At 36.7% G+C, this 24,988-nt stretch overlaps 1 protein-coding gene across 8 annotated transcripts in view; it reads left to right on the forward strand.

Moving 5' to 3' along the window:
• ZMYM2 (zinc finger MYM-type containing 2) overlaps positions 1-24,988 on the forward strand; it is an 86,207-nt gene that overhangs the window by 42,875 nt on the left and 18,344 nt on the right. For 7 of the 8 annotated variants that reach the window (XR_009485351.1, XM_059838687.1, XM_059838685.1 and 4 more), the window contains 6 exons: positions 691-841; positions 1,588-1,703; positions 7,272-7,388; positions 7,954-8,104; positions 17,924-18,096; positions 24,174-24,339. Coding sequence is in view for 7 of the 8 variants with exons in the window: in XM_059838687.1 (XP_059694670.1) it covers positions 691-841; positions 1,588-1,703; positions 7,272-7,388; positions 7,954-8,104; positions 17,924-18,096; positions 24,174-24,339 (874 nt within the window). In the remaining variant the exon portion in view is untranslated. The remainder of the gene's footprint in view (positions 1-690; positions 842-1,587; positions 1,704-7,271; positions 7,389-7,953; positions 8,105-17,923; positions 18,097-24,173; positions 24,340-24,988) is intronic. The other variant, XM_059838691.1, reaches the window with a different exon arrangement.

Genomic DNA, 24,988 nt, shown 5'->3' on the forward strand with positions numbered 1-24,988 from the left:
GGAGGATTGGAGATAGAATTTTTTTTCTCCCCAGAGTTTATTTATTCTTCATATTCCTAACTTTGCTGGGCAGGTGACTGCACAATGGAACAGATTGCCCAGAGAAGTTATGGAGCCTCCCTCACTGGAGATACTCATGAACCATCTGAGATGCAATCCTGTGCCATGTGCTTTAGAAGACCCTGCTTGAACAGGGAGGTTGGACCAAAAGGAGTCCTTTTAAGCTTAGCCATTCCATGAATCACATTAGCCATGTCAGATTCCTGTTCCTTTCCTTGCAATCATTGTCCCATCAGCAAGGAGAGAGGAATAGAGTTCTTTCAAACTCTTCAACTCAGCACAACTTGTTGCACACTCTTACCACAGTTCAGTTTGCAGATGGTGGGATTTGGGATGGAATTGGGATGTTTTGGTTGGTTTGAGTTTTTTGAAGGGTGTGTGTTTATGTGTGTGCCTTTACACAGAAGGTTATTTCTAGCTAGCTTTTTCCCAGGAGTAAAAAACACAACTATAGTGCTGAATGCTCTTGAGAGGATGATCAGGAGAGTTAATATAAGAAGGGTATGATGAGAGAGCAGATGACAGAAATAAAACTTTTATTTTGTTTTTTTTTTTTTTAGACTATAATTTAAGTTAAAAGCCAAGCATAGTTTTAACTAATGCATTGTTTTGCTTTGTTTTATGTTTTAGAAATGTGGCCAATTAACATCTTGTACTGGCTGCAGAGCTCAGTGCAGGTTTTTTGACATGACTCAGTGCATAGGACCTAATGGATATATGGAGCCATACTGCTCAACTGTATGCATGAACACACACAAATCAAAATATGCAAAATCACAAAGTAAGTGAAAAGGATGATGGGTTTTCATCACTGCTAAGAGTAGACTTTTTTAAAATTTGAACACTGGGGGTGGGTGCTTTTGTTTTACAGTTAGTCTCTGCAGATGTGACTTTATAGTTTTTATCTTCATTTAAAAAAAAAACCCAAAACATCTTTTGTTGAACACCAGTAAATGGACCCATGAGGATTAATTTTCCTCACTGGCCTTCTTTTGTGATGTTGGAAAGAATTTTCAACTGTCTTAAGGCTTCCTGTGAAAAAAATGCTGAAGCATAATGTGCTTCGATGTGTCACAGGATGATAGTGCAGGTTTTTTGCATATGACTTCATATTCTCGGAATTCTCATATTAATCCCACCCTGGGTTTTTTTTTTCAGTCAAACAGGAGATGGATAAGAAGGGAGATGGTTATAATGCATATAGATATTCTGTAGGTAAAGTTTTTTATCCAGTAAATAATTCAAAACGTGTTCTTCAGTATGCAAAGCAGATCTCAACTTGAAGTTGAAAATGCTCCACTGAATTTTATGGAAGAAGGTATTTTCATATTTAGTACTGATCTTTAGTGAAAGTATTTATCTAAAGTTCTGTAATTTTTTTTGCTTTGTGTGACTTGTAGAAGATGACTGGAAAACAGACTAATCTTAGTTTTCTAGATTGAAAAGCCAAAAGGGGCTCACCTGTAATACTCTTTTTTTCCTATTATTTTCTGTTTATTTTGTTTGTAAACTACGTTTTTCTTTTAGGTATGGAAATTATTTGCCACTTTTGTAAGCGAAACGCTTTACCTCAATATCAAGCCACAATGCCTGATGGAAAACTGTACAACTTTTGCAGTTCCAGTTGTGTAGCTAAATTTCAGGTTAGCTGTTGTGTTAAATCTTTTCCTCCCTAAATATTTGTGTGTTTGTGTTAAGTATTTGAAAATCAGGCTAATTTGCTTGTGAGTTACAATTAACATAGCGTGTGCTCCTTTCTTTTAACATTTTCTTTGGTCCAAGCGCTGTTTCATAATAACACTAGCTGCTGTCTTAAACTTATAGAAACTTACCAATTTCTGCTTTATATTGTCAGAAAGCACAAACCTGTATCCCTCCTCATCTTCCTTTTACCACCTTAGCCTCTTCCTGAATGTGAGCCTTGCTGTTTTGCATTGAAAATCAACAAATTTAGCCTCTTTTGTACTAAACCCAATAACAAAATTCTCATATTGAATGTAGAACTAACAAAGGTTTGTCATGGAGAAAAGTGATTCTTTCTGAAATGAAAGGTTAGAGCCTCATTTTATTTATGTACAGTATTACCTGTTTAAATTGTGGCCCAAAACTGGGGGGCTGCAAGGCTAATGACATGCACTCGGGATGAGGCCGCTCTGCTTGTTGAAAGTGTCATATTTTCAGTATGAATCAAGGTTAAAGCATAAGTGAAACGTGTCATAGCCATTAATCTCCTGGTGATCAAAGGATATTTTAAAAGAATTATGTTTCAATTTTTGTATGTAAAAGCATTTTTCCCAGATTTACACAGGATAATTGATAATTGCTTCCTCATGTGTTGCTGAAGAATTACACCCACACAAGGTTTTCCCATTTGTTATTGAACTCTGCTGTTTTCTGTCAACTGGACAACAAATTGGTCTTTTAATTGCTTCTTTAATATACCCTGGGTAGGACCTCTATCATGTAGCCATGGTCTGTGTTTCCATCATAGCCAGTTTGGTAGGTGTCTGTCAGTGGAACTGATGAACAGAATACCTGTGTATTGTTAGTACGTAATGACAGACTGTAATACCTAGTGCAAACTCATCTAACATCTATTTTATTGTACGTGATTTTACAATCAATTGCATCCCCAAGAGCTCTCAGAGCAAATATAGCCAGGGAATGATGAATTCAACCTGGGCCTTCTTGGATTTGCACATAAGTCAGCATTAAGCAACATTATTGAATAGAACTGCCAGATCATTTAATGCTGGCTGTGGGTTTGTGATCTTACTGAGTCCTTGTGCTCATGCTTCTCTTGAAGTCTCAGTGCTGCACGTAGATCTCCTGTCGGGGTTGTAGTGGAGTTTAATTGAAACAGCCTTGCAGTCTGTGAGTTCTCAGTAAAGACCAAGAATGGGTAGGTTGTCACTTGCTCACAGTTACCAGCACTGTTGGATTTTAACTTTTCATAGCTTTTGTATAGTCACTGTGTAGAAAAATAGAATGTATTCAGCATGAGGCTAGAGTTGAATGTATGAGAACAGCTTCTTTGTTCTGTTCATGTAGTATTTAGGTGGAAAGGATGATATACCACGATGTGAGCACTGAACTGCTAGTGTTCCCTTGAGGGTTCTCTTGTACCTAAGTGACACGTAAGGTATTGAACCTAAATTGAAAAAATGGTCGATTTACTATGATGCTCCATTATTTTTCAATGTTAATGTCAATGGAGATAACTATTATTTTAGTTTTCTGGCTTCATATTCATCCCCTTTTCCTGCTTTGCCTGCTCTTCCTAGACTTTTTTCTTTAAGGGTTATCCTTTGCAAAACAGAATAATTGCCATCTCAGGCCTGTGTTTCTTCCCTTCTGCAAGTGTTTTAGTCCTTTTGGTTTACAAATGGGTAAGTTTGTTTTACAGAATTTCAGGATTGATTATAATTGTGTCTTACAAATAACCTTTTGTTTCTAGCTATTTGTTCTTTTAATGGATTGAAATATTGGAAAGATTCAGCTGAGTTGCATGTTGTACAGTTTATGTCCATATCTACATATCCATATCTCCTTTGAGCAGCCAGCCTGTAAGAGCATTTGGTCTTGTAAGAAAGAGAGTGGTTTTGTTTGGTAGTTGGTGGTAGAACAGTGGGACTGAATCTTGTCTTCCACCCTCTGTCTGGGAGGTTGTTAATGCAGAGTTAAAAATGGAACTGTTCCCAAGGTGTATTGTTTTAAACCACTATTGATACTGGTACTTTTACTGGGTCAGTTGAAGATCTTGCTCTTAAGGGAAAAATAAACTACTGATTATTTATTGTGAATGTGGAGGCAAAACAAAAGTGTATTCCCAGAGTTAGCAGCTGTGTAAGTGTCTGACAGTACAAGCTATCTGGCAAAACACAAGTCTGTGCAAAATTTGTGCTCAAGCTTTAGTCGGTTTGGGTTTTGCTTCCAATTTATGGATGTATCTGGACAATCATAGGACCAGTATAGGTAAGAATTACACTATTTGCTAATGCTGTTCTCTTTCACCATTGTGATGGTGCCTGGAAGTGTTTCTTGTACACGTGTGTGTGCACACAGACAAATTCTCTTTTAAATTTGATAATAATAAAAATATGCCTTCCCTGTCCAGGCTGGAAGGTCTGGATGTGCATGAGTGTGAGGGAAAAGGTTGTTTTCTTCCCTGTTTCATTTAATTCCATTGATTTTGCTTGTGAATCAGTCCTAGTGAATGACAGCATGTAGAAGATTTCTCTTAAGTGCTTCTCTCATGTGCATTAAGAGCATCTTGATTCTTTCAAAGCTTTGGGATTTTTTTTCCCCAGCTGGAAAAAACACCTAACCTGTTTGGCTGCCTACTTGCTCTTCCACATGTACACTTATGTACAGAAATGTTTCCACAATTTGATTTCATGTTGCTGTGAGCAAGGATAACCCTCTGTCACCTAGGCTGCCATGGCAGGGGCAGGGCAGAAGCTGTGCTGCTGTGGTGGCCTTCCCAGAAGATCCTGGACTGTGCCTGCCTAGTGTTTATCATTAAGCTGGCAGCTTAGAGCAGTTTGAACTCGTTGCATTGAAGGCTGAAGAGGGCTTTACAATGGTTTTTTCTTGCTTTGCTTGCACTTCTTGAATAACTCTTGTTATTCAGGGCAGGCTCTCAAAAGGGCAGACATAGGTACCTAACTTCAAAGATGTCTTTGATACAACATAGCATAGATAAAGGTTTGTGTTCAGGGTGACTGGTGAAAGATTTTAATGAATTTATCATTTTTTCTTTTATTATTCCTTGTGTGTAATGATGCTCCCAAGTAATTCCTGAAGGTGCTTTAAGTACCTTGTAAGTTAGAAGTAAAGCAAGATGGTGAAAATACTACATACACGTCATCTAGGCTCAAAATATAATGCAGAAGCAGTACTTAATTGTAAGCAGAATAAATGAAACTTTAAAGAGGCATACAAAACAATGTTTTGATTAACTTGATATAAAAAAACATCTTCTGCTTGGTTTAGAACTTTCAGTAATATGAATTCAGTTCTTTACAGATTTTTCTGGAAAAATATTTAATTAACCAGAGGACCTCATGATAAAAAGCATTGATTTTGGTTTTTTTTTTTTTTTTTAGAAGTAATAATGTTTAATAAGTTAGATTTGTTTAATCTATAGTTATGCATAAGTTTCCTTTAAAACAAATACTAATTTTAAATAGTCTCAATCTTTGTTGTTCTCACTTCCCTAGCTTTTTGTTATTTTTCAATTACCAGCCCCCTAGACTTTGAGAGTCTGAATTTCTACCCCAGTAAACAGTTTTGGAAAGAAATAAAAGAAGGTAACTGTGACATACCTCAGAAAATAACGAAAAACTACGTTTTACTTTTAACTTACAGCCCTCACAATTGGGTGTTTGGGTCCCATATTTGAAGGTAACTACAGATGTGAAAGATAAGGATTGCTTTTCATTTGATGACCACTTAGTATATTCCATCTTCATTCCTCCCTCTGTCTTCACTGTTTCTGTACAAGTTGTCACATCTGCTAGTTCTTTACATCTCCTCCATTCCTGAGCTGGAGATGCTGGGTATTCTTGAGTTCTTTTCATTTTCAATGAGAGCTTCTAGGGCTTCCATAAAGCACAGAGCAGCATGTGTCAAGCATGGTGTTTGCTCTGTGAGGACACCTGCAAATGCAGAAGTGCACAGGTTGGACCTAGCAGTTAAAAATGCCTTTGTGGCTCTCCTGTTTTTGCAAGTCTTCAGCTATTTAGAGCAGCCAAAGTGAAGCAAACCTTGCTGAGCCACAGAGACATTTGCTGGATATAATGGGAGAAATATGATAATATTGTGTGTAGGCATCAGAAAAAAAAATTGTTGTAGAAGTTGTAAATATATAAAGTTGTTACAGTCTGATGGGCCGTTGAGTAAAGATGTCATCTTCCTGCTGCCTGGCAGTTGGGTCTCAGGTCCTGCCTGTGATTGGGAAATTTGCATGACTACTTAATGTCTGCAGACTCTTGACACAGAATTAATTCATCTGCATAAAATGATGCTGTTTGCACTGCCAGCTAGAACTCAGCAGTACCAGCCCACATCAGAGTTTGTATCAGCAATGAGTCTCAACGTAGTTTTAATTTATTTTTTTGTGTAGGTGAACCCTTACTAACATGAGTGTGAAGAAAAGTATCTTGTAACAGAAGTGTTTTGAATTTTCACTGTTACACAGTGGAGAGATAGTAACAAATCTGTCTGAAGAGAATTTGTCTTTAAATATATTTGTTCTGTTGTAGATAGTGTGGGAAAGTTTGTTGAGAAGACAGATTAAAGCAGGTTGTCCTGGATTTTCCAAGTGTCTCTGATTCCTGCTGATTCAGATCTTTGTCTCGAACATCACATCTATAATACACCAATAGTTCTTGCTTAATCAGGGAATTTGCAAAAACATGCTATAATGTTGGCACATATTAGACATGCTGAAAGATACAGGTGCTGTATAATTGAGTTCTTTTATCTACTGATTGCTGCAGAAATGCATTAAAGAAATTTCTCAGTTACAGAATGAAATTCTCATACCTACACATGCAACCTTTAGTATTTTTCTCAGTTTTAAACCCCTGGATTGTTTTGGGGCTGGTTGTGTGAGTAATTGCATCTTCCTGCCATGGGATTGAGGCTACTTAGGACTGTTAGCTAGTTTTTTCTTAATCTGAGTAGATGTGAGGTGTCTCACTGAAAGCCTTTTATTTAGTAGTTGTATTTTCAAGTGGTATGCTTACATAAGATGTTGATAATCTGCCTTGGTGAGGTTTGGCTTTGAAAGCATTTGTTTGTTGGTCTTTGTCACCAAAGCAATACAAGCTGTGAAATGTTTTTATCTGAAAATATGTTTTGTGATTAACAAAAGCATTCCCTTTGGGGATATTTTTTGTTTATTTTTACAAAAAATGTGTTAACCCTTAAATAAAAGGCATAAGAAAGGTAAGGTAGAAAAATATGACCTAAAGTAATTATGGTGGAAGTAAGGGTAATGATTCAAAATTGAGAAATCTGAGATGACACGGGAAAAGGAATTAAGGTAAAGAAACAACCTGCTGTGCTTTTGCCAGAAATGTTCTTGAGTTTATTTATAAACTTCTGAATTCTCCAACATAGTAAGCTTAATTGAAAAAACCCCACATTTTAAACGTAACTTTGCTTTTTTAGTGATGTATGTATTATATATTTATGTTTTTCAGACGCTCAGTGTTCAGTCTTCAACAAATGGTCAGTTCGTCTCTCCCAGTGATATTCAGTTGAAATGTAATTATTGCAAAAGTTCTTTCTGTTCAAAGCCAGAAGTACTGGAATGGGAGGTAAGGGGGATGTTGGTGTTTTCTTAAACCGATAATGTGTTTAAAAGTTTAAATGGTTTTCTAGCTATTTTATAAAGTATTGAAGTTTCTTTTGAAAAGCTCAGTTAAAGTCTGCCTGGTTCTGTAGAATATAATTTAATTTCAGTATGAATAAAAGCAGAAGTCTTTGTTCATAAGTAGAATCTGTGGAATTTTAAAAAATGTATTTTCTCAGATCATCTGTAAGTCTGGAATCTGCTTTCATCTTCAGTTATTGTAGATATTAAATACCATTATTACACTTCTCTATGAACTGAGAGAAGTATCTAAAGAGGATATGCTGAGATTGAGTGGCATATTTTCTGTTCAGTGTTTTAATGTGAAATTATGAGTATTTGTAGCACTGTCAGCTCAATTGGGATTTTTAAATTTTTAGCATTAGAAGTCATACTCTAATTACGTGTTCGCACTTCAGTTTACTTTGTAAGTTGTCTTAATGGCAACTATTATTTCAAGTTGCACTAGTTAAACCTTAAGATTTTTATCCATTAACCTTATTCATGATGCTTTGCAACTTTGCATTTAGAACAAAGTGTATCAGTTCTGCAGCAGAGCATGTTCTGATGATTATAAGAAACTGCACTGCATAGTTACATACTGTGAATACTGTCAGGAAGAGAAAACGCTCCATGAAACAGTGAATTTCTCTGGTATCAAAAGACCTTTTTGCAGTGAAGGTATGTATGGATTTGATTTTTTCCTGAGGTATTGCTAGTTGTTGTTCTACTGCAGTTTACTTACTTTGTTTATATGTTCAGATTCAAGGTAACAACTCATTCTGTTGTACTTGAGGCTAAAGCAGAAGTCTCTTCATTACTATTTTTGAAGTGGTTGTACCTGTTATTGTTTGTGCAGGTACTTTTTAATTTATCTGAGCTGCCTTTAGAGCTTTTCACCACTTAGTCTAGATTAAGGGTTACACTCTTCACTGTGTGTGTATAAATATATACACCTTTATGCACATTGCTTACATACATACGCACAAAAAATTACACATTCTTTTTTAAAATGTATTCAGTAGTGCATCTGCAACATTAACTGCACTGATGAACACCAAGCTTTCTCTTTGATTAGCAGTTTCTGCATTAAGTATAATAGCAGGAGTTCTGTGTGGGCTGAGAATGGTTACTTAAGCAATAACTTGAATAATGCCTGTTGCTGTGTGTTGATTACTGTCGCTACAATTTGCTAGACTAATTACTTGAATTTTCAAAAGGAAAACAAACTAAAAGGGAACTCCATGGGCCTAGGTCTCTTTTAAGTCGCATAAAGCATGGTTTTAATAGAAATATAAAAATAGATTTTTAACAAGGACCTATCCTTTCCGCTTCTGGTGAGCTCTCTTCTGATACTGGTATTTAATCATGATCTTAAAAGTTGAACTACAAGTTTGGATGACCTATTAGTCACAAATGTGGTGAATATTTTTTCTTTGGTTATTACAACAACACTTCCAATGTCATTTGAAAATACCTCTGTGGAAGATTTCTACTTTCAGGCAGATTAAATAGTAGATATAGGAGTTTACTTGTAGGAGGATCCTGTTAAGCTGGAGAGGGTTGGAATGCAGGGCTGAAGACAGTGTTCCCTCCATGCCATTCCCTTACAGCTCAGGACTCTGCAGGCTTTTGTTTCTGAAGAATGGAGTGTGGTGTTCTGGACTGGAAGGTGATAGCTGGAGAGTAGAAAACAGACACATGAAGGCCCAGCCTTTGCTCAGCAACCTCTAGCTAGAAATTGTTTCTGTGAATGAAACAATTCCACAGAATACATTCAAACAAGAGCAAGATACTTTTCTGGAGATTAAAATATATGCTTCTATTACTGTGAATAATTTGTGGCTGTCACAGTGAAATGAGTAGGATTCATAATGCCACCTATGGCATTACTACTTCTGTGTGAGGAGGCTTGAAGTGAGGACTTGTGTTTCCTATTGGAAAATTTAAGGAAGAAAAGATACAAAAACTGTCTCTCCTGTTTAAATAGAGATACTAAGTGGGGGGAATCTGTTGCCAGGTGTCTTTAGTGTGGGTCTTGAGTTTGCAGGTGCTGGACTGCCAGCTCCAGTGTAAATACTCTATTTATGAGGGTGAACGTGCAAAATGTTACCATAAAAACAAAGTTTATTTAGCTGCTGACCACTTAGTAATAGATAGAGGATAGTGAAAAGCACCATTAAGTAGGTCATAACTTGAATAAATACAGTGTATACCTGCCAGCTGTCGCTGAGGTCTGCTTTGTCTTGCATATGACAAAGAGCTGTATGTGTTCTTCTTGCAAATAAACCAATGACCTGGACAGAAATTCTGAAGGAAAACCATCAATTGTCATCAATGGCTGCAGAAATAGTACAATCCAAGAATGAATAGTGCTTAGATCTGATGTGGGAAGGATGGGGCCAGGACTTCTGGTGGACTTTTGGAGGTCAGCAAATAGAAGTTCCATCATCAGATGTGATAGATTTTTTTTTTCCCCCTTTTCCAGGCACCTAAATATCACTGGGTTTTCCTTAATTTCAAAGCCTTTTTCCAGGTATATGTCCAACTGTTTGTAAAATAACAAAATCAGTACAAGTACCAAATGTTTTTTGGATGTGGAGGCCATCCCAGTTTTGATATTGCACATTGTTCAATCTCACCAAGACAGATTATTTTTTTGAGCATGCAGTTATTCTTCATCTGAAGACAGTGTGTCACAGTTTGAGAAGGACTAGCCAGAGGTACTTAGTCACAAAAGTTGCTGGCATTTTTGGAAGAAATTGAACCCTCAAGGGGAAATGTGGGGAGTTTTCAGGGGAGTGTTTATAAAAGGCTCCTAGATAAAATCAGAAATTAAACACATGTTGAAATTTCTGCAAGTGTACTTACTTGTTCATCTTTGTGCAAACTGATGGGAAAACATATATAGGATCACCCACAAATATCCCTTAACTGCTTACAGCTGCCCAGCTGGAGTACTGAAGTTGTCATTGCTCCCATTCTTCATACCTGAGGGGTTTTTCCACACCCACATATATGCACAAATATATGTATGCATATACATGCATATTTACCTGGCATACATATATAAAATAATATACATGCATATTTACATACATAAACCCTGGCACCCACATTAAAGTCTCTTGGATCAGTATTTCTGTGTGATTTTATTTCAGTTCTGTTTCTTTATATGTTTCTCTTGAGACACTTCAAAACATGTGCAGGAGGTAGCTGAAACCTCCATTATAATAAGGTGTGATTAGAACTGACCTAGGTTTTGTGCTAAAGATGGTTATTCATTTCCTTCATGGAGTATAGGATGCTTTTTCTGTTTTTGTCCAAAAATTGGATGCTATGTGGAGAATGAACAACCTGAACAGAGTAGATGAAAGAGTTTAATCTGTTCCTCTGGTGCTGAGGCTGTCCTGGTGTTTTGGCACTAGAATGCTGCATTCCAAAATATCAGTGTCTAAATTAAATATGTATGCTAAAGTAAGAAGTAGCTTGTGGATTTTTATGTATGTGTAGTTGCATGAGTGACAATTGAGGATAGGGTGTACAAGTTTTTAATCCTGAGGAAATCTTCAAATCACTGGGTTTGGGATATTTTGGGAGTGGGTTATTTTGGGGGGGGAGGGGGTTTTGGGGGTTTTTTTGGGTTGTTTTTTTGGGGTTTTTTTGGTCTTTTTTTTTTTTTTTTTTTTTTTTTTTTTTTTTTTTTTTTTTGGTAATACATATTCCTTCGGAGAGTCTGGGAGAACAAATCAGTCTTTGGCAATCCAGCAATGAAACTATTTTATGATGAGTATCACCATAATTTTATTTTATTTGTAGACTTAATTAATTCATCTTTCTAGTGGAACTAAGTGCTGTGATTTAAACAACACAGGCTTAATAGTTTTATAAGGCAAATTTTAATAACACTGGTTGTCTTCTTCTAGGAGGGAGAATGTCACTAAGCTGTTGGAGTAGCTCAGTTATCTCATGCTTGGGAGTTCTTTTCAGAATGATAATACAGTTAAAAGACAACCTCAAACTAGCAACTGTTCTATCACCCTGATAGCCTGCTAGTAAATATCAGGGAATTATGGTTTCTACAAATGAAACTCAATGCAGACATTGAGTTTTCTCTGAAAACATCTCTGATGTTTCATCTAAGTAGAGATAACCTCTTAAAACACCATGGAGTCGACAAGTGGAAAAATAAATTTAGGAAATTAAGTAATTGTACTTTATTCTAGAAAAGGTGTATATTCAGTTAAAGCATTGTAGGTTTTAGAGTGGAATTTTCCCAACCAGTACTGCAGAGTGGATTGTTTGGTAAAGTATATGATTAAATGTTTAGTTGATTAATTTTTAGATTTATATGAAACTATTACAGATAACTGAAATAGCCTAAACACAGGTGTGTTAAGTTTTGTAGAGGTGCTTACATTCCAGTGTTTCACAATCAATTAGAATACTACCTGATATTTATAGTAATTCCTGTTCTTATTAGAAACAGCAAAAAAATTATGTAAAAACTGATGTGTGATATGAAGTGCTGCTGAGACTTAGTTATAGTTGCTGGGCTTCTGTGGTGGATGGGCTGAGGAAGAGTTGTGCACTGACCCTGCTGTGCTGAGCTACTGTGTCCCCCTAGACGAGGGGAGTTCCCATCAGCCCTGCTTAAATCTCTTAGTTCCTGATGTTTGGTCTCATTCTTTTTAAAGTGAGAGCTACAGAAAGTGTTCAAACACAGCTTTTTTAATAGTTTACATTACCAACTATCTTTTTTAGAGGCACCGATACTGCTTTTGAAAATAAAATGTACAGAATTTGGGCTAGCCTTCAGAAATTTTTGAAGACAGTATGAAATCACCTTTTTCCACACTCTAGGAATTGTGCTCCACAGAGCTGGTATGTCCTTTTCAACAGCTCTTGATGGAGGCCTGCCATGTTGAAATAATTTTGTCTTGCTACGGTGCCTTGTTTGGTTTTGCTCATGACCACTTCTGGCAGTGTCCCTCCTGAGAAAAATTCTAACCTGAACTGTCACTTTCCTTGTGGCTTTCATTTAAAGCTTTATTTGGTGCTGAGTTGGGATAGCCTGGCAAAAGGGGACAAGTAAAAAGCAAAACACATCTTAAATCCTGCAAAATGCATGATCTGTAAAAATACTCGTTCACAATTGTAAGAGTCATTTGTTTCTGCAGGAGGATATTCCTTTCCTACAAACTGGGTTAGTAGAAAAGTGGTAGTGAATGTTGGAGGCATTTAGAGGTGCCTGGGCTATTCTGAGACACTCTGACATCCTTAGCCTGCTATGGGCAGGAGTTAGAATGGGACATTCCTGGCATCTCGTTGGGCCATGGCAGTTGTCTCCAGGGAATTCCAATGGTACAGAGGCCATGGTTGTGGCTTTGACTGTTCAGGCCATGTCAGCTGATGAAGCAGTCTGGTTTTAAATCTTTGAGCCACAGATGACTGTTCCAAACAAATTTTGTTAGTGTAAAAGCTAAAATAATATTTTTTGCTTATAGAAATGAATTAAGGTAAAAGGACAGCATATTCAATACTGACAAGTCCCTTAGGAGATATTTAACAGGCTCCCTTGCTATGGAAGCACCAAGTGAAGGCTTTTGGCTATGCTGAAAGAGAGCAAGTTCTGCACCTCCTAGACAAATGCACATGGAAGAGCTGGACAATTGGTTCTTGTGGTATTCCACTTGTGGAAGAGTCTCAGTGTAGATGGAGTTTCCAGTTAGTGCTTCTTGGATGCATCTCTTCTGAAATTACTGGACAGTTTTAACTTGTTAACCTGGATTTTGGTATTTCTAACGGTGTTCTTGTAGTTGAGAAATGGAAAGGTATAACTATGCTTTGGAAGAGATTCTCTGTGTAGAGGGAGAACATTGATAGTGTTCAAGTAATTTAATGTAAAATTTCTGTACATGTATTGAGTCTTGAAATTTTTGGTTTTCTTTGTGGAGAGATAATTTGTAACGTTGTAAAGAATATCAAGTGACAAGCGGTCCTTGTTAGATTTTCATTCTTCAGTGTTAATTCCACTGTTGTGTCTTTTTAAAAGAGGTTTGATATAGTTCTTTGGGCAAAGATAACATTGACTGATGCAGATAAGGGGTGATGCAATTTAATGTGCTGAGATTATGAGCACGAGAAGAAGAAAGCTTATAAAGATGTTTCTTATTAATGTGGAAGAATTAGCAACCTGAAAAGATTTAAGAATAAGCAAAATATGAGTAACTGGATTGGAGTAGGAGGGAGGAGAACAGAAGGAGATAATACCTAATATCAGGAAATAGTAGGATAAACTGAAGATGGATGAAGGTTGGATTGAGTAATAATAAAAGGTTCCTGAGGTGAAGACCAGGAAGGAAGGGATATACACAACTTTTGACAGAAGAGGGTAGGGTCTACTTTAACAGTAATCCAAGCAGGATCCAGAATTTGGATACATTGCATCTGTTTTCCTAAAAATAATAATAAAGTTTGTTATGAATCCAGAGACAGCAGGTGATAGCAGTATGGGTATGGAAGAGGTTTTGCATTCAAATCAGTACAGAGGGAGAGGGAACAGAAAAATCTGGATGGAGCACTGCTCCAGAAATCTTCCAAGACATAGCTTGTGACGCTAAAGGCCTGTTGTTATTCTTCTCTAGAACGGGTAGCAGTTGAAGTTATTACAAGATGAGAGAAAAGCAAGTTTTAAATGATACTTGAAGGACAAAGGTAGTTTAGTAAGGACAGCATTTCAGAGGTAAAAGCCCAATTCTTTTAGGACGGAGCAGTTACTTTATAGAAAATATATTAGTCCTTGTGGTAAAAAGGGACTGGTGTCGAGGACTCAGGATTATTTCTGATTCAGCATTCCTTTTTACACAGCTACTTGATGTAGAAATGTACTGAACTTCCTGTAATTCAGGTAGGTGCTGCTGGTAGTGTAAGACCATGTTCTTAGTAGCTTACTTGCACTGAGTCTGCAGTCAGTCAAGTGAAGCAGGTTTCTGCCACAGGCAGCTCTGCAGGGCTGAACCTGGCAGTTCTTGGATCTGCCAAGAGAAAGGAAGCTCTCTTAACCTGGAACTTCCCTGAGGTAAAGGTCTTGAGGAACTGCCTGGGTGTTGTCTTGTCAGCAGTCTTCTCCTGTATGTATTCAGATCATTTCTTTCTCTATCATTTATGTGGGGAACCAAAATTCAGGGATCTTAAGAGAGCCCTGTTTTGGGTTGGGTTTTACATGGAAGCCAGAATTCTAATAGCTTAATTAAGGATATGTTAAGTTAGCAGATTCTCACCTACTTGGTTTTTGTTTGCTTCAGATTTTGAGTTGAAGATAATTCTGAAAATGGTCCTTAGTGGTCTTTCTGAGACAGCTAGCTTGTAGGATGGTGTTAGAACTTTATTAAAGACTGTAATTAATGGCTGGTATAGCTTGAGCCAGATGACCTGTGCTTATAATTTCTTTCAAAGTAAGAGCTGTTTTCTCTCCAAGGCACTTTCAAGCAGTAGAGGTTTTTATCTGATCACACTGTAACTTGTGGGTCTGGTGGTGTAGCAGAAATGTTGATGAACTTACCTGAGTAAAATCAGATTTCTTTGTTCAAAATGTTGGGACTGTCAGCTGTCTGTTTTTGGCAGTGCTTATACTCATGAACCCCAAGTCCCCAGGGGAGTTAGGCTGAACAAGCCCTTAGGATTTTAGTGTTTATATTAGAAAGGTCAGACATTCAGTGCTTTTTGTATTGCTCATTCAGTGTGCTGTAAATCAAAGCCAGCTTCATGGTCACATCTATAAGACCAGCCTGGGTATTACTGTTATGTTGATTCAGGATTTCTCTTGTGCAAGAGAAGACCAAACTGTTTGAGCTTAGAATCTGTTTTGTCAAAGTCAAACACCTTTTTCCATACAAACAGTCTTACTCTTTCAGTTGAAACCATAGCATATGGTGTGTAATAAAAATGGTTTGGATTGCAGACTGCCAAGGACCTCAGAAAGGTATTTTGGCTTCTCTTTCTTTGAAATCACAAGATCTTGAAGCTAAACCAGTATTTCCTGGGCCCCATAGATTAAGTTACCTATTATAAACACAAAGAAGAGTTTCAGACAAATCTGTAGAATTTTGCTCATGATGTTGGAAAAGAAAGACTTTGTAAAGATTCTACTTTAGCAAGTTTCAGGGTTCTAAGAATCTATTGTCAACATCCAAAGTTTTATCAAAACAGGGTTTTTATTTCTGTAGAGGCCTCCAGCAAGAAGCGCTGCAGTCAGTGATCTATTAAAAAACCCCTGTGTTTCCCAGGCATTTAGGTCTTAAGGGCTGGAATTTTTGACTTTTTTTCCCCCTTATGTAATGTTTACTGATAATTTTCCATGAGTTAGAGACATGTGGGAGATGTTTGACTGTAGAGTGGAGAATTTCTTACCTGATAACTTCTTAAAATAAAATAGCCACATCATCTTCAATTTTACTTCCTGTAGTTCAGCAGCCAATAAAAATGTTTTTTTTTTTTTCCATTCCTTTTTGAAAATTATTTAGCCAGATGGACATAGGTTGCCTGGTTGGTAGTAGTGGAGTGCTACTAGTCTGTAGTTTTGAAAGTGTGATGCAGCATTGGGTGGCTCTTCTAAGAGACCACTGAAGAGGAGGATACATTGTGGTGCTAAGTTTTCTCTGGAATTTTAAAGAAGTGGAAAGAATACGATGCTCCATGCAATAATGAGAGATACAGCCAGCAGGAAAAAATACTGGCAAGAAATTATGCTTTTAATTTGTACTTATAACTAATAGCTTGCACACACTGTTCTCTTTAGGATTGTTATTTCCTTCAAAACAATATATTTAAAAGTCCAAATCATTTGCTCTCTAAGGGTGGTTTCTGGTACTTTCCATCTGTGCTAGTATTTTTTTTATTGTTGTTGAAGAACTTAAAAAAACCCAAAGAACAAACAAAAGAACAACCCCAAAAACCACTTTAAACCAAATTACCTACAGTGTCTTATTTGTACAATATTCTATAAATGCCTTGTTTTGACATTACTAGCAAATTTAATTCGTTAGCAAAATTTGTTGCATTACAAGTTTAAGTTCCTCAATAACCTTTTGTTTTTGGAAGATTCAGTCTGCTGCATCTTCCATTTGCATTCTTGTGCTTTTAGTGATTTAAAAATAATATCTCAGTTTCACACATATTAATTCTGCCCTAATAGACAACAGCAGAAATCACATAATTGAAATTTCTGAATACATGATAGTATTTTTATATTTGTATGGCAGAGGAAGTACAGCATGTATCTTACATACTGAGTTTCATAACTTCTCAGAAGTACAGAAATCTGCATCTGTTAGATTATATACATATATCTTAGCAGGGTGGACACTTGGAGGACTTGAGTTCTCATCTTTGGTGGTGCTGTGATTTTGGTAGATCATAAAAACAGGTTCAGTTCCTTAGATTAAAGGTCTGTGTAAATGTCATCTTCTCCCTCCAGTGTTCGATATAGAGAGTTCATCTTCTCATTTTGTTCTCTCCTGTAAAATTAGAACAATTACAGATGTGTACAGTACATGATTTAGGCATCAGCTGAATAGGTGCTGGATTTGAGGTCGTTTAAATACAATATATTCTAAAAATAGCCTATATAATAGCTACAGTATTCATCTTTTAATGCATTTAATATGGTAGAATGTCTTTCTAATTTGCTTGAGGGAGGATCAGTTTATGGAAGAATATAGCTGTCATTATTGCAACCTTGAAATTACGACTACATAGTAAATGAAAAAAACAAAACCAAAAAACCCCCACCCCAAAAAAACCCCACCAAAAACCAAACCAACCAAAACCAAAATAACCAGCATCTCCACCCCACCCCAATGTGGAAAAAAAAATTAAAATATTAGTTGCATATAAACTCTTCACAAATTTCATGTTTGATTTCCTATCATTGCATAACTCTCACTACTGATCATTGCTTGCTTTATTGTTACATTTTTTAAGAAATCCCTCAGTTCTGAGGTCATCTTGACATATTAGTGTTCTTAAATATTAATGAGTTATCTTAAGTGGTTTGTTGTATTAATATAAAGGTAGTAACGAAATTAAGTTGATCCATCAAGATAGGTGTTTCTTTAGTAGATGGTCTGGATTGCTAGCATTTTCAGGATGTTTAACTGAGCAATGTAACTCCAAGTCAATGCTTTTCATGGGTCTATATTAAAAGAAAATGATGTATTTTTTTTTCCTGAGTGTTTATTCGGGGATTTGATAAGAAAAGATGTATCATACATAGGGTTTTGAAAAAGGTGCAGGCATCACAGGAAACCATAGAGCTGTGTAGGGAAGGTATTTGGGTAAAAATGTCTTGAAATACAGTCTTACTGTGCAACCTCAATTTGTCTGAAGCCCCAGTTGTTAGCTGTGTTGTCTTCATTTAATTTTCAATATTTAACTCTTTAACTGTGATATCTCTCTGTAAAAGTTACTTTGTTCCTAATGTTTAAAATCTGTTTCCAGGCTGCAAGCTGCTATATAAACAAGACTTTGCAAGACGGTTAGGACTGAGATGTGTTACTTGTAATTACTGCTCACAGCTGTGCAAAAAGGGAGCAACTAAGGAACTTGATGGTGTAGTGAGAGATTTCTGCAGTGAAGAGTGCTGTAAAAAATTTCAGGACTGGTACTACAAGGCAAGTAACTCAGAATTTTTGACGAGAGCTCCACAATTAAAAAAACCAAAAATGCACATGTGAGGATATCTCAAGGACTGTGCAGCAAATATGGCTTACTTCAGCAAAGCATTTGCTATAGAATAAGCAAATGTATTAATTTCATCATTTCAGTTTTTGTAGATCTTAGAGCAGCATTTCTATCATCTGATTGTATTAAGTTATTTGGCAAGGAAGTCTTGAGTTACAGAAAACAAAAAAAATTAGTATGTATATTGTTATTTTACAATTCCAATTTTTTCTCAGTTAATGCCACATTTTTCTTGTCAAAACTTCTTTAATGTGTATTCAGAATGTTGAAAACGCTGTTAGTAGCAGCTGGATACCTTGAGTTCACTGACATTAGCAGAGTTGTTCTTGTTCCTGTTTTTGCCTCCTTTTTTGCCTTTTCCCTTCTCCCACAGTTTGAACTGCAGAGGCTTTGATTGTTCAGTATTTCCCAGTGGAAAGGATGCCAAAGGAAAAAGCAAGACCAAATGGATTTCTAATAACAATTTAAATCAAACAGATAGCATCTTCTATTTCTAAGTCTCTGGAAGCTTAACTGCCTTGTGAAGCACCAGCAAAGCCTTCACAATAAGAGGTTTTTTGTTTACATTTTTTGAAAGGAAAAGATGAGATTGGACTGGGTTTAACCTGCGATTAGTGCCATGGATAAAGTATTTGATCTCTGGTGTGAACGTCCTGGAAAGCTACACTGATAATTTCAAAACAAGAACTACATTGTGGATGCAATTGCAAAAAAGACAGCACAAAATTCATCACTGTACCAAACCTCTGCACACAGCCTGGAAGGCAGTAAAAAACTTGAAATGTTAGAGGGCTAGATACAAGTCCTGTAATTCAAGACGATCTACCTACCCTAAAAGAACTGAATATGAAGATATATCTGATATTTTGGCATGTCTGGTTCCAGAAATGTAACAGCCACACACTGTAAATTCTTTATTTTGAGTTATGTATGTAGGATCTTATTTGACATTCCTAAAGAAAACTACTGAAGACAACAATGTGTTTCTTTTGTCTCACATGAAAATAGGGTGACAGAGCTTGGCTGCAAAGTTTTAACTAAAATATTAACTTCATACAGTCATATTCAATCTATCTATATGCCTTAAAACTTGGGGTGTGAGATGAAATTTATCTCTGTGAAAAAAGTGCCTTTTGGTAGAGAACTTAAATCTTTGGTGTGCTTTAGAAATCTTTTGATGATTCAGCAAAGAATATAGTCTGGAGGTGTGCATACCAAACTAATGTACCTAAGCTTCTTTGGAAGCTTGTGCTGTGATTGAGCTTTGACAGCCACTTGAAAACTTATCCTGATTCATGGGATAAGGTAATAACTGGGCCATGAAGTCTACATAAATGCTGTTGGTACTGTGTCACAGCAAAGTTAGATCTGATGTCATAAAAAGGCAGTTTAAACAAATTTGCTGGTAACTTTTGATACTTGATGTTGATGTGTTAGATACTTCTACTTTTTGAATGTTACACTTGCTAGTGTAAGTAGAGTTCCAATGAAGGATTGTTAATTGTAATGTTTTTCAAGTGCTTCTTAAAGCCTTAATGCAACTGAGTTTTGGTTTATAAAGCTTGAGATTTATTACGTGGGAAATAGGTTGGATTTATTACATGGGAAATATAATAGGTTTTGGGAAATTGTGTCTTTTGCTAAAATTCTCTTTTTTATTTCTTTACATCCTTGCTGATAACTTCTCCCACTTTATGGAAGTCACTCCAGATACCTTAGATTTGGTAGTGCATTGTTAGCTCAATATTCTTATGTAGCCAAAATAGACAATGATCAAAACATGGGAAGACAGAATAGATAAGGACCATTCTCTGAATTTGTACTTCATTAGCTGTTTTGTCTGTTAGCTTCTTAAAATAATAGTTACATATGTATGAGCTTTGTCTCATTTATGCAATGTCCAGTGTTATTTTGGAGTTTCAATGAATGTATACATGAAGATAAATGAGTAGTAATAACTCAGTAATGTTTTAACACCATCATTGTGTTCATTAAACAAGTGTTTGTCTCCATCTTCTTTGTCTACTTTTTTTTATGAACACATCTTTCTCATGTAGTATTATCTGAAAAACATTGTAACCTTTTAAAATAATCAAGTATTGTGGCAGCAATTCTCTGAATGCCAAAATTCTCTTCTCAGAAAGCCCAAAGAAGTTAGCAATAGTAGAAGCACAACAACTTGTCTAGAAGTATTAAAAGTTCATTAGACTTACCTAGATAATAGTCCTTTAAACCTATTATGAGGCAGTGAAATGTAAAAGAACAGTTTTAGTCCTGATCATTTGTTGGACAACAGCTGCAGTTGGTGCCAAATTCTGAGGAAATTTCTACTCTTTGGGTTACATACTCCTGTGAGACAAGAGGCAAAATTGTGGATGTCTTGAGGTTAGCTCCCTAAGATTTTAGAGCTCCTCCTGTAAACTTGCCTGCAGTGGTTTGGATGTTAATCCAGAAAATGCCTGGGAAACATCAGTATAAATCTTTAGGTAGCCTGATGTTTGATGACAGTTTCAATCATTTGATGCTATATTAGAACGTTGAAATTTCCTTGAAGAAGAGTGTACAGTTCAGAGAACAGCACAGAAATCTGTTTCTTTAAATACACACTGAGAAACATTGGTGAGAGTACTGCAGCTGAAGTACTGTCTGATTCTCCACTGTAGCTTCTCAGGACATGTGAGGCTACGGTGGAGAATTGATTAGACTCAGCATGTGCAGTGATGACTCTGTATTCAGTGGGGGTCAGGTGTCTGCAGCAAAGAGGGGTAGGAGGTAGGGAACTACGGTCTGAGGCAAAGAAAAGTCACTGTGGCTGGTGAGCTCAGCAGTGATTGTCAGCAGTGATAAAATTTAAAGGTGGAGCCAGCATTAATCAAAATGGTAAAGACAGCAAGACAGCCTTGTGGAATTTCTGTTGGAATTCAGCTGTTCTCTAGTTAGACATCTCAGCCTCCAGTAAGTACTCTCTCAGAATAGCTGATCTTCTTTGATACTCACTCACTCTCTGGGAACAGCTTTTGCTTCCTATTTACTGCAATTGAAGCTGGAATAGACAGCTAAGATTAGGTGAAGTTAATAGCAGTCCACACCATTGGGGAACATTAGGAACAGATGGAGGAATTAAAAATGTAAATAAAAGCCCCACATATGTAAATTTTATTCTTTAACCCAAATCTGGGGCGAACATTAGTGGTTTATACTAATCACCATGCCCATTTGAACACGGTGAAGTAATGGGAAAAGAAATGTACCAAAAAGCAGTTAGGAGTGGCAAAGGACTTGTGCAGTGCAAGCCCAGCAAGCAGAGATGGGCTTTTTACAACACAGAGATAAGCAGACTTGAGGCAGGTATTTTGGAGGTTCAGTTAACATTTAGTGCCACTATACCAGGTGAAAACAAATGAAAAGGGCAAGGAAGGAAGGAAAAATCATAAAATGTCACAAAAATCTTTAATTCATTTTCATACTCAGTAAATTTGATGGTCAGGGAAGTGGGTGAGCAAACAGCAGGAAACTTCAGTGCATGGAATGGTGTATAACATTGACTGGAAACAGAATTATGGAAACAGTAGAATTCAAGTGTAGTCAATGTAGAGATGAGAGGTGAAGCATCACTATAAAAGAATCCCAGGTTTCCTTAGGAATAGTAATTTCCATGCAGAAGCAAACCATTTTTTTTTTTAACCTGAATAATTTAGTCTAAGCCCAGGAGAGACAATAATATACTTTTTTAAAATGAAAAAGGAAACCAGGAGAGGGAGAGAACAGTTGCAGGAATGAGAGAATCGCAGAATAGTTGGGTTGGAAGGGACCTTTATAAGGCTGAGTAGTCCCAACACCTCTGCAATGAGCAGGGACTTCTTCAATGAGATCAGGTTGCTTGGAGTCCCATCCAACCTGACCTTAAAAGTTTACCTATCTATAATCTCTCTGGGCAACATGTTCCAGTGTTTCACCCTCATTCTAAAAAATTTCTTTTTTCTATCTAATCTAAGTTGACCTTTTTTATATCTAATCTTAAGTTGACCCTCCAATTAAAAACCATTTCTTCCTGTCCTGTCACAACAGGCCCTGCTGTAGGAAGGCTGTAGTTGCTGGATTTGACAAGATTTGACCCCTTTTTCTTTCTTTGAAGGAGAGAAAAATGAGCAGAAAGTGGTGCTTTGATAGTCAAGCAGCGTGCAGCAGGTCAGAATAGATGGGCTTTTCTGTACGTGAGTCAGCTGTCATTCTTAATCAGTGTTAGGTAGGTTTGAGATTTAAATTTAGAGTGAATAATACCCTTTTTTTTTTTTTTTTCCTACTGGTATTTCAGTCTTTTGGTGGCTTTGGAAGTTGCATCTGCCTTAAAGGTGTGAATTCACAGCTTTCCTAAACTGATTAAATCTACAGTATATTGGCAACATTCTATCTACTTCTACATTTTATCTTCTTCCCCACTCCCTTCTAAGAATAAAGCTTACTTGCTCTTTTGTCCCACTGAGGTGATCTGCAAAAGGAACTGTGGATCAGCATCAGTGGAAAGTCCAAGTGACAAATATAACAAAAATTGAGGGAGAATGGAGATGATGCAGTGCTCTAAGGCCTCTGACCTTGTGTGCCCTATAGGTGCATAAGCACTGCTGCTGCTACCTGCACGGAGAAGAGGGAAGAGAAGTACCTGCTCTTCCAGGGCCACCTGATGCTTAGTGTGAGGTGATCTTGATGCTACAGCTTTAAGTGCTCCCAATTTAAAGCTGGTTATACTGTTAGAAACGAGCCTCTCTGTGTATCATCTTTAAATACTTGAAAATTACAGCTGAGAGCTTAATTTCTTACACTGCCAGAGGATGGTACTACACTGTTCAAATACAGAGAAGAAACAAAACATTTGATTATTTTTAAAATTTGAACTAATTGGCCTGTTCATACTTTTTTGGAGTCACAAAAACTACAGTTGGACTTCGTTTTGTTTTGTTTTGTTTTGTTTTTTTCAGCCATCAGAGCCTTGTGCATAACTGCAGTGTTGTGTATGGTTTTATGTATTAATGTTTTATGTTGCATATATTGTAACTTCCCTCTTCCTCTCCTGGCTGTATTATTAGGTTGACTTACTTTGGATTCCTGATCTTTAAAGTTTTTAATTTTTTAAGGACTGCTTTAGGATGGAGGTTGCAAACAATATTGAGGCAAGCTGTAGTGCAAGCAAATATTAGCTTACATGGAAATATGAAATTGAGGCTACCACTGTTCAGACAGCAATTTATAGTGTGGCAGGTGACATGCAGTGGAATCTATTCTGGAGAAAAACATTGTCTGCCTTAGTGATGCCTCATTAAATTAACATGCAGGTTCACGAAAGATATATTACTTAAATGTTTGATTTTCCAAGTTACATGCTAATTAAATTTTGGGGGAGTCCTCTTTTTTTGGGAGAGAAATTGTAATTTAAAATCATAGAGAAACTTGGATGGACTAAAGAATTGGAATTTAAAATTGTTGCCAAACTACTAAGATAATGGAAATATAAAAAACATTTATGCTGATTTGATACCTAGAGAAGTGATTTTTTTGGTGACTTTTGAAAACTTTTGATTCTTGTTTAAAACAAACCAAAAAAAGCCTGCCAGATCTTGGAAGTAGAAGAAATGGCTTGTGTTTGTCCTCAGTTTAATAGAGTCAGTAAGGAGCCTAACACTTTCTGCTCTTGTTCTGCAGAATGCTTCAATGAAATTAATTAAAATTGGTGCACAAAGTTCTTTTTTTGATGACTCTTTAGAAGTGAGCTTTTTTTTTTTTTTTTTTTTACATAGTGACAAATTATTAAAGCAAAGCAGATTTATTCTGGGTGCTAACCCACAGTAAACAGTTGAAAAAGAAGGGAGTTTAACTGTTGTTCATGAGCGAGACTTAACTGTGTAAGTGGTACTGAATCCTCAGTACTCTTAAAAATGTAGCCTTTTAAAATGTAGCAATCATTTTTTCCCAAGGCCTGTTTAAAAATGTGCAAATCTTCCTTTGCATTAAGGCTGTCCGGTGTGACTGTTGTAAGTCTCAAGGAGCCCTCAAAGAGAAGGTGCAGTGGCGCGGCGAGATGAAGCATTTCTGCGATCAGCACTGCTTGCTCCGCTTCTACTGTCAGCAGAACGAGCCCAATCTGGCCACCCAGAAAGGACCTGAGAACCTGCACTATGGTAGGTGCTGCTTCAGGGCTGCACAAGTGCCAAGCCAGAAGCTTCCTTGAAATGAAAAATTGAAAGCTGCATGAATTATTTATTTGTGGTAATAAACTGCGTTAGGTGTTACCCTTTTCTGTGTTATCATCAGAGCTGTTGTCAGCTGTTATCATTGAGCTGTTCTGGGTTAAGTGTAATTTTAGTGCTGTATCATCATGGGAAGAGAAAATGTTTTCCTCTTTTGTTGTGCTCCAGTTTGTCATTATTTGCTCTGTGGAAACGTTTCTCAAAATGCCTTTGGGTCACAGAAAACAGATGCACTAGGAATGAAAAAAAGAAATTATTTAAATGGAATTAAAAGAAAATAAGTGAAATGGAAATGAAAATGCAATGAAAGCATCTAGATAGGAGGAATACATTGCTTTTTTTCCCTTTCTGTTGGCAATAGGTACTGTGTAAAATTGCTCATGGGCACTGAATACATGTTTGTGTGGTTTAAATGGGAAGTCAGGCGAAGTTCAAATAAACCAGCTTTTAAATTAATGCAATTATACCAGCTCAGCTACTTTGTATAGCCATTTTCATACTTGAATGTTTTGGTGTTTACTTTTCTGAAAGAGGCTGTATTCACATCTGACTAGAGCATTGATTTATCATTTGCCTTTGT

Source organism: Haemorhous mexicanus, chromosome 2 (genome assembly GCF_027477595.1).
Source record: "Haemorhous mexicanus isolate bHaeMex1 chromosome 2, bHaeMex1.pri, whole genome shotgun sequence".
NCBI lineage: Eukaryota > Metazoa > Chordata > Aves > Passeriformes > Fringillidae > Haemorhous > Haemorhous mexicanus.